At 44.2% G+C, this 15,858-nt stretch overlaps 1 protein-coding gene across 1 annotated transcript in view; it reads left to right on the forward strand.

Moving 5' to 3' along the window:
• Positions 1-15,858, forward strand: part of LOC126298975 (uncharacterized) — a 974,877-nt gene that overhangs the window by 561,944 nt on the left and 397,075 nt on the right. Inside the window, exon 7 of the mRNA XM_049990596.1 lies at positions 1,927-2,152. Coding sequence (XP_049846553.1) covers positions 1,927-2,152 — 226 coding nt within the window. The remainder of the gene's footprint in view (positions 1-1,926; positions 2,153-15,858) is intronic.

Below are 15,858 nucleotides of genomic sequence, written 5' to 3' on the forward strand. Positions count from 1 at the left end.
TGAGGAAGACACGGCGGTCGGATGGTACGGATGGGCCACTTGTGGTCTGAAGACGGAGTGCTCTTTCCTGTTTCCACACTGTTCGTTTCTCCATAGTTCAGTCGTACCTTTACCCTTTGTCCCTGGTACGAATGTGTACTGCCATTTATAATTATGCGGACAGCGTTGGAGTGACAATGCCCTGTGATCAGTCTGCGTAATCCTCTATCCGCTCGTCACCGCGCACGACCCTCTTCTAACGACTGATTAAACACATGCATTACTGTCATAGCACAATGCCTCGTACGAGCCCAACTGTCAAGCTATGACAAATCCATTTCCCAGGGATCGATCATTCCGTCCCGTTCCACCTAACTCAGGGACCGATATTGCTACTTTTCGTGTGGTGTTGTTACTGATATTTGATTTCACGTTTGCACTTCGTCTGACAGCTCTTCATTGTCTGAATTTGATGTAATGGTGATCCTTCTATCACGCTAGAGAGAGCGCTGCAGCGACACGTGTACGCCACCTCGCAATAACCTTAACCACTTTTTGCTGGCATACTGTTCTACACAGTCCGTGGGTTGGAACTTGAATGGACCATTATTTCTTGTTATTGGTATTTTCATAAACATTAGAATATTATCCTCTACCTTCTTAGAGCATCATTACGATCTTCTTACGTGCAAAAATTACTCGTTTACTTATCTGTTTTGGTAGTTTACCATTCCTGTGTTAGGGCCTCACATTACAGAGGCACAATAACTTTAGTTACATTCCATAATTAAAAAGTGTCAATGGCATCTTCATGGGATACACTCTATTCGCTGGAAGTAAATTTGTAAAGTTCATTACAATCCATCCACGCTTCAAAGAATAGAGCTGTCATATATTTTGTGAATTGTTCACTCTTTCCTACATTAGTACTAAAATAAATTAAACTGTGTTCTACAGAACAACGTGTTGATGATAATACTGAATGGCCTGTACTGCAGTGCAGCTAAGCCAGTACGAGACGCTGCAACTGAGAACGTTGTAATTGAAACATTTGTATCAGCACATTAATTACAGGAGTAAGCCATGTAGCAATCATTGAAGATTTATGTTGTTATGCTGGAAGACACTAATTTTTTTGTGTCCCAGCATTCAAGCCCAAAACGATTTGTGGAACGTATGGTGAATTTCGCTTGTATCCTTTCAGCTTTCAGTCATATACGAAGCTTGTGTTTAGTGTTGTCTTTATTTAATACGAATTGTTACACAGAGCATTAGACCTTAACCTCTATGTTTTTGTATTGTAAATCGCATTTCTTTTGTTTGCACGTCTGCACGTCTCCCACTTCCGAAGTAGATAGGCTATCCACTACATCATCTTTGCATCATAGTTGACACAGCTACAGAGACTACTTTAGTCGAATGCCCTCCGTGACACAAACTTCAATTCAGATGTCAGCCCATTTCCCCCTCTTATATCGTCAGTATTATCGAATCTCTCAGATACTGGAAAAGTATCTAAGTTTGTGTTAGGGAGGGCATGGGACCGGGGTAGTCTCTGCAGGTGTGTCAGCCACGTTGCCAAGATGGTGTAGTGGGCAGCACATCTGCTTACAAAGCAGGAAGCTCGGTTTCAAGTTCTGACCTTGGCAGAAATTCTAATTCATTACTTCACTTCTACCAATCTCGGTAATTGTGATTCATTTCACGATGTGTGGTGCAAAATAATAATAATAATAATAATAAGTTACAGGAACGCAAAATTAATATTAGTCTATGGTAAAGGGCTGAAAATTCGTTGAAAGAATAACAGCAAAACTGAGGGCTGTGATTTGAACTGTCGTAGCCCATTAACGAGAAACAATCTGTTGACATTACTTTTTACATATTCCATAGCATAGGTGTCTGCAAAGAGCGCAGCAAAGTGACGGTGTGCCTGCCTGCCCACAGGTCGTGCGGGAACACGCTGAACCTGGAAGTGTACCGGCGCGTGTCCCCGAACGGGCTGGTGTCCGGGTCTGGGGCAGCCAGCGGCTTCCCCGCCGCCGCCGCCCCCTCTCCCGCCCCCGCGACGGCACCCGCCAGGCCGGCCACCGACTGCTCCGGCGCCACCTCCGCGTCGCTAGACCTCAGCCGCCGCCGCCTGCACCTGCCGCAAGTCACCTTTAGTTCTGAGGTGCGTCTCCTAGCCACTTCACATATTTCTCGCTACAACAAATAAGTGGCTAATTCGAGACGTAGAGTAACACCACTCATTTTCTTTTAACAAGCGTGGCGATTGTGGTGTGCGCACTGTAAGATCTTCAGTACACACACCATCAGATTATTTGACCTGTCGCTCTAACGAAGTAGGCGAGTCTCAGCCATATGTTTCGTGGTCTTATCGTGGCGTGTTTATCTTCTGCCGTTGGGTCAGACGATAGAAATGCAACTTGCACGCTTAGAGTAGCAGATTGACGGTGACCAACTTTAAACAGAACTTGATTAATTTTCACACACATTTATTATAATAATAAATTACGTAACTAGGTTCTGAATGCTATTTACAACTGACAATCTGAAGTTCCTTTGGTACTGGTACGTTAATATATCTCTGATACTTGACAAAAGTGTCTATACATGTTTCTTCATAGCTATGTACAGGAATATAGTAATCTTATTAGGCGCCGACTGAAACTTAACTATAGACTGGTACAGACAAATGTAGACTGACTAATCGGAGGTCTGTACACTCGTTATAATACCTCGCGCGTTCATGTATCACTACGCGAGTGTGATCTGCTAGGAGAAAAGGTTCTACGTTAGCAGCAATCTCATTCGCTGCGTTACATATTAATATGCGGATCGGCGGAAGCAGAATTTGGTCCGTCTCTATGGCAGCGCCATCTTGTAGTGCGGAGACGGACGAGCGCTGCGCCTGCGCTGTTGTGCTTAGCGGGGTGCGCTCTAGCAACACCGACTCAAAGGAAGGCCTCGGCGCTTGTTCGTGGCGTCACGTCAGCTAGGCACGGCGAACGCCAGGTCTGTTGCAGGTAAACTCATAATGGTGGTGTCTCCCTCTTTGACACAGGAGAATGTGAAACTATTGGCGGTAATTGTGCAACACACATTGTTCTGAGAGATTTCTGCAATCAATTAATTGTGCAATTCATTACACTTCTTAACAAATAGTGTACTCCTGAAGTCAAATTTCCACCTATTTTAAGGATTGACTTACAAAAACAACTTCATGGTCCAGCAGCAACAGAACTCGTGCTTCTTTGCCTTATTTGTAAATCTGAGGGAGTTCAGTTTGTACTGGGTTGCTTTTACAAGAAACTGTGAACATATTGGTGCTCTTCTTTAGGTATCTTGGTTGACTATGGGGTGAGGAGCACTCAATGTTAATGAAATATCTTGCGATTGTACATGTTGGGGGAGGGGGTGTGGGAAAGAAGAAGAGACAAAAGAGAGATACTTGTTTTATTAAATAACATTTTTTTATCTTATAAAGTTTCTCCTTTCAGTTGCAAGAGGGGAATATTTATCTTTTCTAATGTGCATGTTTAAAAAAGTTTAAGCTCAGCAGTATTTTCGATGTATGAAGCTATTTTGTTTCCTGTTTAGAATTCCTTTCGTTCAAAACGACTGTAATCTAATGACTGGCAACAGTTGGACATTTACACATGTAAATTAGTTCACACTTCCAGTGACAATGTCAAATGAAAATAAATAAGTAAATTAAAGAAACGAGTTCATTGTAAGGGGTTTGGTGTAAGTTTCGATAGCAAAATAGATCAAGTAAATATAGTTACTTGAATGTAAAATTTCCGAAGCTTTCAATGGGGCAAAGCATCTTCTCATATAGATCGAATTTTGTTTCGACAGGATTCAGTAATACAGAACTATGTTCTTCATTTGTAGCTTTACGACGGTAAGAAAATCTTTCATCTAAATAAAACTGCAGAATCCAAAACAATACCAAACATTCTGTCCAAAAATAAGAGATTTATAGTGATAAGCATGCCCAGGCATTTCTGCCTGCAACAGACGTGGCGTTCGCCGTGCCTAGCTGACGTGACGTCACCAACAAGCGCCAAGGCCTTCCTTTGAGTCGGTGTTGGCTCTAGTGTGAAAGTTGTGTACGCGCTGGCTACGCGGAACTATGTACACAACAGCGATGCAGTGCTTGCGGCACTACACTCTCATTGCCGAGGAGTGCCCCTCACGCCTAAGTTTTCCGTGGTTTGTGTAAATGGCTCGAGGCAAATCGCATAGCACGTTCATCTAAAAAGTGCTGTGACGGCTCGATGTTTCGCTGAGTCGCTCAATAACTCTACAATTAATCACGTTTGCAATTTTAACGTTGGTGTGATTTACATGCGCAGAAAAACGAATGATTACAATTTCAGAAAAGTTGGATGATTTATTCAAGAGTAAGAGCTTACAAACTGTGCAAGTCAGCCGGTCGGGGTGGCCGAGCGGTTCTAGGCGCTACAGTCTGGAACCGCGAGAACGCTGCAGTCGCTGGTTCGAATCCTGCCTCGGGCGTGGATGTGTGTGATGTTCTTAGGTTAGTTAGGTTTAAGTAGTTCTAAGTTCTAGGGGACTGATGACCGCAGATGTTAAGTCCCATAGTGCTCAGAGCCATTTTTTTGTGCACGTCAAAAACACTTTACTCCACCCCTGGCCCTTAGGCAAGTAATTATTCGGCTTGCCACTCATTCATAGAGTTATTGGACGTCCTCCTGAGTCGTGCCAAATTTTGTCCAATTGGCACATTATATCGTCAAAATCCCGAGATGGTTGGAGGGACCTGCCCATAATGCTCCACACGTTTTCAGTTGGGGAGAGATCCGGCTACCTAGCTGGCCAAGGTAGGCTTTGGTACACGCTAAGACAAGCAGTAGAAATTCTCACCCTGTGTGGGTATTATACTGCTGAAATGTAAGCCCAAGATGGCTTGCTATGAAGGGCAACAAAACAGGGCATATAATATCGTAGACGTACCTCTGTGCTGTGAGGGCAGATGACAATCAAAGGGGTCCTACTATGAAAAGAAATGGCACTCCACACCATCACTACTTGTTCTCGGGCCATATGGCCGGCGGCAGTGCGGTTGGTATCCCACCGCTGTCCGGGACGTTCACATGACTCAAATGGCTCTGAGCGCTATGGGACTTAACATCTGAGGTCATCAGTCCCATAGAACTTAGAACTACTTAAACCTAACTAACATAAGGACATCACTCACATCCATGCCCGAGGCAGGATTCGAACCTGCGACTATAGCGGTCGAGCGGTTCCAGACTGAAGCGCCTAGAACCGCTCGGCCACCTCGGCCGGTCATCCGGGACGTCTACAGACACGTTGAATCCTGGAATATCATTGACTGGAGTAGAATTGTCTCCATTGATGAGTACCGATTCGACCTGAGTACTGATGACCACCAAAGACATGTCTCGAGGCGCCCCAGATAGCAGTGGGAGTATGACTGTGGCCTGTCATATGGCCCGACAACCAGGAGTGATTTGTTATCCGCGGTACTCTTACAGCACAGCTGTACGTCGACGGTATTCTATGACTCGTTTTCTTGCTCGAAATGGCCATCTTGGGCTTACATTTCAGCAAGACGATGCCCGCCCGCATACGGTGATAGTTTCTCGGCTTCTCTTCACGCTTGCCAAAGCCTATCTCGGTCAACAAGGCCGCCGGATCTCTCCCCACTTGAGAATGTATGGAGCATTGTGGGCAGGGCCTCCAAACATATCGGGATTTTGACGATCTAACGCGTCAGTTGGACGCAATTGGGCAAAATATTCCTCAGAAGGACATCCAACAACTCTAACAATCAGCGTCAAGCCGAATAATTGCTTACCTAAGGGCCAGGGGTGGACTAACGCGTTTATGACTTGCTCAGTTTGCGCAGCTCTTTCTCTTCAATAAGTCCTATTTGTAGTTACCACGTCTAAGATATTTCCATTGCGTGTGGGCTGCCAAACTAGCTGCTCAAGATAGTTTTCGGAAAACGTGTTCAAAAATATTTCGCACGACAGTCTGTCTGTGCCTCCTGCAACGAATCCATAGACATCCCAGACTACAGTTGGTAGGTTAAATCGCCTCCAACTAGTACTCCAAAAATTGTTCAAATGGCTCTGAGCACTATGGGACTTAACATCTATGGTCATCAGTCCCCTAGAACTTAGAACTACTTAAACCTAACTAACCTAAGGACATCACACAACACCCAGCAATCACGAGGCAGAGAAAATCCCTGACCCCGCCGGGAATCGAACCCAGGAACCCGGGCGTGGTAAGCGAGAACGCTACCGCACGACCACGAGATGCGGGCACTAGTACACCATGATCTTCCCCATCCTCGACCACGACATCGAAAAGGCTTGCCACTTTTCTCCATTCCACTGTTTATTCTTCATTCTTTCTCATTTTAAGTTATTTTTGCATTGTAGTGCTAGCAGAATAGGAAATATTGCTGTTATATCACAAATCGTTGAAATACAACCACCTGTTGCCTTCACGCAACGCTGTGAATGATGTCTTTTCAGACAGACGCCCTGAAAGCCCTAATGTGGCTGGACTGAACAACCGAATAAGAAAATGAAGTTGCCGACGTACAACTCAGTCTATCAATAAACATTATTACCGGCACTTTACTATTACGAACACGATATAGCGGTGCCTGTGTCATTACGAAGTACAATGTAACGTTATACGTCCTTCCTGGACGGGAATATACGTAAGTTAGGAGTGCATGTTGTGACATATAGACGACGACATGTGGAAGTTTGGTGCGGCCGTTAGTTGTGCACGTATAGCCGAAGCGGTTGAGACGACCGCTATCGGAAAGCGGGAAATACGGGTTCGAGTCCCGATGTGGCATAAGTTTGCGTTACATTTCCTGTACTTTAAGACCAACTGTGACGTCACTTGTCCTCTTAACTGAGTAATTTAATAGATATATGTTAGAGAGATAAAATCAGGTAATATTGAGCGATCAAGCTGCCACAGTTCATTAAAACATCCAAGACGGCTAATCGCCTTCGTTTTTATCATTTGTAGACGTGGGAATTCCGTTACGGAAACAACATTATACAGCCACACATACACGCACTATATCTTACAAACATCACGGCTGGTTTACAAAGCTATTGGTTGTCATGACAGAGGAATATGGGACCTGAGACAAAATTTGATAACCTAAAAAATCTGCGTGTGTGACTCTGACCTCTACAGAACGTGAAGCGGAGTCGTCGGGGAGCAAACACAAGCCTTTGGGGAGCTTCTCGCAACGTTTCGTCTTCACAGACGTTCCTATAATCGTCAGGAGGTTTCGATCGTGTGCTCTTGTAACAGTTTGCTATTACTAGCTTAATCTGTAAGCACCGTACGCATAGGATCCCCAGAAAACACTGTGCACCTTTCCCGACGACGGATGAGTCTTCGCCTTATTTGGCGGTGGTGAATCCACATGTTTCCACTGTTTGCTTTGCCCCTTTACCTCCGGATCATAGTGACACACCCAGAACTTATCCATGGTGATTTGGTGGTAAAAGAAGTTCTCTAGCTTGGCACGACGCAATTGCAAAATGTCCACTACTGCTGCTTCGATGCGAAGGGCTTTTGTGAATGGGTCTGAGAAGTCACTGATATCAACGGAATGCGTCATTCTGACGTTCTAACTGTCGGACAGGATGTTGTAAAATTATCTGTTACTAACATTCACTTTTCCGCTACGCCTCGACTGTAATACACCGGTCTTGGAGCACAAAAGCATCCACTTCTCCTGTGATTCCCGGTATCTTACAGAGAGAACGTCTACTACGTCCTTCGTCATACAGATTCATTTGACTACACTGGAAGTAGTTGAACCACTTAGACACTGTGCCATACGGAGATGCATTTTTGTCTTACCCTTCCACCAACCCAACATCCATTTTTGCGTCGTAGTTTCCCTCAAACACAGCTAATGAATTTACCGCACGATGCGGTAAAGAAACGCGTTAAAATTCGGTTACACGATAAATCAGTCTAACCTAAAAGCCGTAAATTCAACTAAATACCTAGGTATTACAATTACGAACACCTTAAATTGGAAGGAACACATAGAAAATGTTGTGGGGAAGATTAACCAAAGACTGTGGTGGTGGTTAGCGTTTAACGTCCCGTCGACAACGAGGTCATTAGAGACGGTGCAGAAGCTCGGGTTAGGGAAGGATTGGGAAGGAAATCGGCCGTGCCCTTTCAAAGGAACCATCCCGGCATTTTCCTGAAACGATTTAGGGAAATCACGGAAAACCTAAATCAGGATGGCCGGAGACGGGATTGAACCGTCGTCCTCCCGAATGCGAGTCCAGTGTGCTAACCACTCAAAGACTGCGTTTTATTGGCAGGACACTTAGAAAATGTAACAAACCTACTAAGGAGACTGCCTACACTTCGCTTGTCCGTCCTCTTTTAGGATACTGCTGCGTGGTGTGGGATCCTTACCAGATAGGACTGACGGAGTACATCTAAAAAGTTCAAAGAAAGGCAGCAATTTTTGTATTATCGCGAAATATGGGAGAGAGTGTCACAGAAATGATACAGGATTTGGGTTGCAAATCGCTGAAAGAAATGTGTTTTTCGTTGCGACGGAATCTTCTCACGAAATTCCAATCATCAACTTTCTCCTCCGCATGCGAAAATATTTTTTTGACACCGACCTACATAGGGAGGAACAATCACCACGATAAAATAAGGGAAATAAGAGCTCGTACGGGAAGATATAGGCGTTCTTTCCGCGCGCTATATGAGATTGGAATAATAGAGAATTGTGAAGGTGGTTCGGTAAACCCTCTGCCAGGCACTTAAATGTGATTTGCAGAGTATCCGTGTAGATTTAGATGTAGATGCTCCACTATATCAGTAGCCAGTGGGATTTTGTTCTGGTTTCTCAAGTGGCGTGTTTTGGTATTCAGTGTGCAGTAGGGTTGGTGGTATATATCTGACAAAAAAAAAACTAATTACGAAACTTTACATTTCGAGGTCATAATTCGAGGGTCGTTCAATAAGTAATGCAACACTTTTTTTCTCAGCCAATATCGGTTCAAAAAATGAGTAATTTGTTGTGGGACACTGCAGAATATTCCTGCTTTAGCCCCTATAGTTTCATGAAGTTCCGATAAGTGGCGGCGCTGTACATAGCCTTCAAACTGGCGGCTAAAACGGAGGCGCGTTCCTGGTAGAGATCTCTCACTGAGTTTCTTTTGGTGGAAAACTAAAGCATCGCAATTTTTCAAAGGCGTTTCTAGAATGTGCGCGGAGACCTGGCAGCGAAGTGAGTCGTTGGGTACGCGTCTGCACAAGGTTTTGCAAACCTGTCCATTGTCTCGCGTGCCGGACAGCCGCACACAGATGTGACACTTACAATATGGGAACGAGCGGACACTCTGATTTGTAGTAATGTCGTTGGCTCTGACATTGACCAGTAGATTGGTACCATTCGGGCACACACGCCCTCCCATGAAGGTGATGTAAAGCTGTCGCATTGAGCAACGATAACGCTGAAAAATAGGACTGTTCAGTAGGTCTATTCTTGGGGGGTTTTATACGAGGGTTGTCCAGAAAGTACACTACTCGCTATTAAAATTGCTACACCAAAAAGAAATGCAGACGATAAACGGGTATTCATTGGACAAATATATTATACAACTGACATGTGATTACATTTTCACGTAATTTGGGTGCATATATCATGAGAAATCGGTACCCAGAACGTACAGAACGTCTGGGCATTGAGTCAAACAGAGCTTGGATGGCGTGTACAGGTACAGTTCCCATGCATCTTCAACACGATACCACAGTTCATCAAGAGTAGTGACTGGCGTATTGTGATGAGCCAGTTGCTCGGCCACCATTGACCACACGTTTTCAGTTGGTGAGAGATGTGGAGAATGTACTGGCCAGGGCAATACTCGAACATTTTCTGTATCCAGAAAGGCCCGTACAGAACCTGCAACATGCGGTCTTGCATTATACTGCTGAAATGAAGAGTTTCGCAGGGATCGAATGAAGGGTAGATACACGGGTCGCAACACATCTGAAATATAACGTCCACTGTTCAAAGTGCCGTCAATGTGCACAAGAAGTGACCGAGACGTATAATCAATAGCACCCCATACCATCACGCCGGGTGATACACCAGTATGGCGATAACGAATACACGATTCCAATGTGCGTTCATTGCGATGTCGCCAAACACGGATGCGACCATCATGATGCTGTAAACAGAACCTGGATTCATCCGAAAAAATGACGTTTTGCCATTCGTGCACCCAGGTTCGTCGTTGAGTACACCACTGCAGGCGCTCCTGTCTGTGATTCAGCGTCAAAGGTAACCGTAGCCATGGTCTCCGAGCTGAGCCGGCCGCGGTGGCCGAGCGGTTCTAGGCGCTACCTACCTCGGGCATGGATGTATGTGATGTCCTTAGGTTAGTTAGGTTTAAGTAGTTCTGAGTTCTAGGGGACTGATGACCTCAGAAGTTAAGTTCAAAAAAAATGGCTCTGAGCACTATGGGACTCAACATCTTAGGTCATAAGTCCCCTAGAACTTAGAACTACTTAAACCTAATTAACCTAAGGACATCACACACACCCATGCCCGAGGCAGGATTCGAACCTGCGACCGTAGCAGCTCCGCGGTTCCAGACTGCAGCTCCAGAACCGCACGGCCACCGCGGCCGGCAGAAGTTAAGTCCCATAGTGCTCAGAGCTATTTTTTTCTCCGAGCTGATAGTCCATGCTGCTTCACACGTCATCGAGCTGTTCGTGCAGATGGTTGTTGTCTTGCAAACGTCCACATCTGTTGACTCAGGGATCGAGATGTGGCTGCACGATCCGTAAGATCCATGAAGATAAGATGCCTGTCATCTCGACTGTTAGTGATACTAGGCCGTTGGGATCCAGCACGGCGTTCCGTATTACCCTCCTGAACCCACCGATTCCATATTCTGCTAACAGTCATTGGATCTCGACCAACGAGATCAGCAATGTCGCGAAACGATAAACCGCAATCGCGATAGGCTACAATCCGACCTTTATCAAGGTCGGAAACGTGATGGTACGCATTTCTTCTCCTTACACGAGGCATCACAACAATGTTTCACCAAGCAACGCCGGTCAACTGCTGTTTGTGTATGAGAAATCGGTTGGAAACTTTCCTCATGTCAGCACGTTGTAGTTGTCGCCACCGGCGCCAACCTTGTGTGAATGCTCTGAAAAGCTAATCATTTGCATTTCACAGCATCTTCTTCCAGTCGGTTAAATTTCACGTCTGTAGCACGTCATATTCATGGTGTAGCAATTTTAATGGACAGTAGTGTAGCTGCAGGAATTTCTGACCTGCACTATTACGCTAGAATAACATTTTACTCCACAGCGGTTTATGTCTATGAAGCAAAAGTAACCTCTCCCCTTTCAGGTGTGGACGGCTACGTTGTCTACTGATACAAATTCTTGAAAATCACTCACTCCCACAGGAGTTCCGGTCAAAATTACGCACATCAGTACTAGAGAAAGACCTGTTACTCATTACGTACGCATTAACGCTTGGGGTAACTGAATCTATGTGATGTCCCTTACCAGCAATTATTACGTCGAACAACATCGACAGCTCAACTAAGAATGATTTAAAGTTCTTTTTATTTATTTGTGGTAAGGTGCTATGGGGCCAAATTGCTAAGGTCATCGGTTCCTAGGCCTAGACACTATTTAATCTAACTTAAACTAACAACACACACACTCATGCCAGAGGGAGAACTCGAACCTCCGACGGGAGATTTAAGGAAAATCACAAAATGAGTGTCACGCATTTCTCGATCAACTGTACTCATGGCTGAAAGCATAAATAGAGCCTTCTTCTGAAGACTATTTCACATGTTTTAATACACCTTCTCCTTGTTCCATTGACTTCTCCGCACTGGCTGAAGGTGCGTGTGCATTGGTACGTTTAGTATGCGTTAGCTGACGTCTTTGCAGTTCAGCGAAGATTCGATCAATTTCCTCTTCTGAGCAGAGAGGGCTCGCCTCGTACTTCCTCTTACCTTCGCGTCTCTCAAACAACAGTCGATAATTCGTAAAATTATTCCAAAACTAATTAATTTAAACAATTATTAAAATACTACGACGGAATGCTGAAAAGCAATGCCTCTTAATTTTCTATTCTGTTCGCAGTATTGCTTGAGCTAAGTATAACGTGTCGTACATACTCGGTCGACTTTCCTGCTTCGCTGAAGCAAGTTGCAACCTTCTGCCAATAGAGGGCTCCGAATTGTAGCGTGTAACGTGGCGATGTGTAACGTAACTGAGTCGTAGCGTGAGAAACAGCGTGCTCTAATTGAGTTTCTAATCATCCATCTATGTAGCACCATCTCCTTCGCCATCACACTGCCAGACAACACCCGAGCGCTGCGACATCTGCAACAATCCGAACCTTTGGTTCACTGTCTTCCATCATACTCCATAAAGTCCCTAATGGGCCCCACCCGATATGCACCTGTTTCCAAAACTTAAAGAACACCTTCGAAAACTTAACTCTGATAATGATTAAGCGGTACAAGTAGAGGTGAGATTGTGGCTCTGTCAACAAAGTCATACATTCTACAGTGATGCTATAAACAAAATTGCCTCTCGTTGGTCGCCAAGGTGATTATGTAGAGAAATAAATATTAAGACATGAAGAACAACGATGTAAAATTTTAATAAGATTTGTTTTATTTATGAGGTTTTAAGAGTTTTCATTTTAAAAAAGTCGAAGGTATTACTTTGCAGCACGCACTCTTACATTTCTAGAAAGATTGTGAATGTCTTAAGGGGAGGATTACTATCTTTTGCCCGAAAAAAGCATGTTCTTTGAGAATTTTTTCTCAGGATATGTTATAGATATCAATATCAAATTTGGTCAACATGTTTAGTGATATTTCCTCTACAAACTGGAATTTTTTCGTCCGGAAATGTCGAAGAGCAAAGGGGGAAGTGCCGTCGCAACGAAACAAAATTTCGATGTAGACCTCCACGCGCGGTATGTTACTGGTCAGCCGGCTCGTCTGAAATCAAAATTGAGTCGACGTTAGCGAATTATATAAGAGTCTTTAGGAGTTGTACCTCGCTTAAGTTATTTGGACCATGGGAAACAAGATGGCGGCCATTTGAAAAAAATAGGGTGTTTTTCACTGATTTTTCGACTTCGTCGGCCAAGTAAAAATATGTATAGTTGATGGATCGGAATAAAAGTGGCACAACTCCTAGACAATTTAGTTAGCTTCGTCGGAAACAAAGAATCATACCAATAGGTTCAGTAAACTTGAAGTTACCATACCGCGCGATGAAAAAAAGTCGTTTCGAGAAAAACCTCGTTTGAAGTTTTTACTACATATAAATGCAATATCATGCAACTTACTTTCAATCTGCTATTCCGGGTCCATAAACTAGTCCTTCCTCTTCCACATAGAGGGCGTTCTGCCATATCTGGGCCATCCTGCGCTGATACAGAGCCACTCGTACGGCCGGTGACAAGCGGTTTTCGGCCGCTTGAATCCGGTGGTCGTCCGAATGCTTGGAGAACTGCGTTGAATAGAGTCCCAGGGTGACGTCCATCGTTGTCATGGTCTTCAGAATTGCTGAATACCCTTCGTTGAAACTGCTCACTGCCAAGAAAGTCGCAGTCTCCACAGTCTTCGCACCAGAATGCAAATGCTTGGGGGATAACTTCCAAACACACGCGTTCAAACTTCCATTTGAATTTTGTGTGTTTCCTCCCAAGAACCCGTACAATAACTCGTCCTCCGAAAGAAAAAAAAACTGGTGCGTGAACAAGGCCGATTTCAGGCAGGTGCATGTTTTTGTTCAACCGCGAATAACAAACAATTTCGTTCTGTATTCGGAAAAACCTTTGCATGGGTGGATACTAAACACTTTTGTGGATCCAAAAATGCAATTTTAAAAAAATCGATTTTTTGAACCAAAAGATAGTAAACCTCCCCTTAAGTGAAAATCCATCTCCTTTATCGATCATACCAATGTTTTGCAGCTGCCAACCTCCTTCTGTTATTTGACAGCATTGCGAAGTCACAAGTTATTTGTATTAACAGTACTGTTTCTGGCACGCTTTTATAAGACTCTTGCTTGAGCCACAAAGATGCTTTAATCATAAAAATCTCCTCTTCTGCAGCAGAGAGGGCTCTCCTCGTACTTCCTCTTACCTTCGCGTCCCTCAAACAACGACTCATAATGTCAGGGCTTGTGAGCTATTGGTATTTGTTTACCTGTGGTGTGAGCTGTTAAGCTCGGTGCCCCTGGATGCTCTTTGAGTGAGTAGGCTACGTGCTGGCGCTGCACCGGGTTTAACTTTCTCTTCGTCATTCATCCAGACTGGTGGCCATTTAAACTGCAGTATCATGAAGGTGGTATACAACAAACGACTAGCTGCCATGAAGTGTACTACAAGCTTTCGTATGCAACAATTATCATTTCAGCGCAAACATACAAGTCAAGTAGGAATGACGTCATTTAATTCCTGTATGCGAGGAAATGTACGCAGCGAGTTTCTCATTGAAAAACGGAATTTGCAGATAGGTTGTTTTTGAGAAGATCGCGTAATGCCTCTTGTAGGAAGGAGAATGGTTTACCGTCACGCGTAATTCGACAGCGGCTGCATTGTGGTCTGTTTAGATTGTGGTTTACTGTGGCGTGGTATAGCTGCTCGCGTTTGTCGAAATCCGACGATTGTCATGCGGTACGCAGCGCCTTGCATGGTCTCAATGGCCCCACACCTCTAGCATCCGAGATAACAGACATATTTTGCACTCTGCCGAGCAGGATTGCACAGCCACGTCACATACTTTGAAGCAGGAAATGAGCTTGTTTGTAGTAACGGAAGTACACACACAGACAATTAGACGTCTGCGGACGGCTTCGCTTCTTTGTTGCGGCTTCGCTTCAAAACGATGGTATATAAAAGCTGATACGTAATTAATGTTCTTGAAAACTGTATAATCAACTTGTGTAATAATTTGAAATTTTGCAAAATACCTCCTCTACGCCGCTCCCACCGTTAATTAATTTAGAAAAATAGAAACCTTCGTTACAACATAAATTAAAGATGCTTTCAAGCCACATACATACCTGTGTAATAAAGCTGCTTTATGAAATACCATTTTCGGAAAATAAGTTGTACACAAAGTGCTGTCGGAGTACTTTCAGCCGGCCGTGGTGGCCGAGCGGTTCTAGGCGCTACAGTCTGGAACCGCGCGACCGCTACGCTCGCAGGTTCGAATCCTGCCTCGGGCGTGGATGTGTGTGATGTCCTTAGGTTAGTTAGGTTTAAGTAGTTCTAAGTTCTAGGGGACTGATGACCTCAGCAGTTAAGTCCCATAGTGCTCAGAGCCATTTGAACCATCATCTGAAGGGAAATGCTTAAAACGTAACGTTTTTGGCGCCAGGCACGCGAAATGAACGAAATTTCTTCACGTGACATACACAACGGAGAGGACATTAAAATACTGATAATTTGGAAGGAAATGCTTAAAACATAGGGAGTTTTTGCACCAGACACACAAAATGAACTAAATTTCTTCGCTTAACATACACGACGGAGACGACAATATAAAACAACATTCCGCACGATTACAAACTGTCACGGATGATCATCTAAATATCTTCATTTGTGTCTGTCATTCTTCAATACATTGATTAGCCTTTGCAAAGAGAATTGCTTACGTGCTAGTGCTTGACTGTATTGTTTCTCAGTTCGAGACTGACATCATTATCATTCGAGAGGACTAGATCTGAAACTCTTATCACGAAGTTCGTCCAACATAGAAAGCCGTATACGTTCCACGGCTTTAC

The sequence above is a fragment of the Schistocerca gregaria genome, chromosome X (assembly GCF_023897955.1).
Source record: "Schistocerca gregaria isolate iqSchGreg1 chromosome X, iqSchGreg1.2, whole genome shotgun sequence".
In the NCBI taxonomy this organism is placed as follows: domain Eukaryota; kingdom Metazoa; phylum Arthropoda; class Insecta; order Orthoptera; family Acrididae; genus Schistocerca; species Schistocerca gregaria.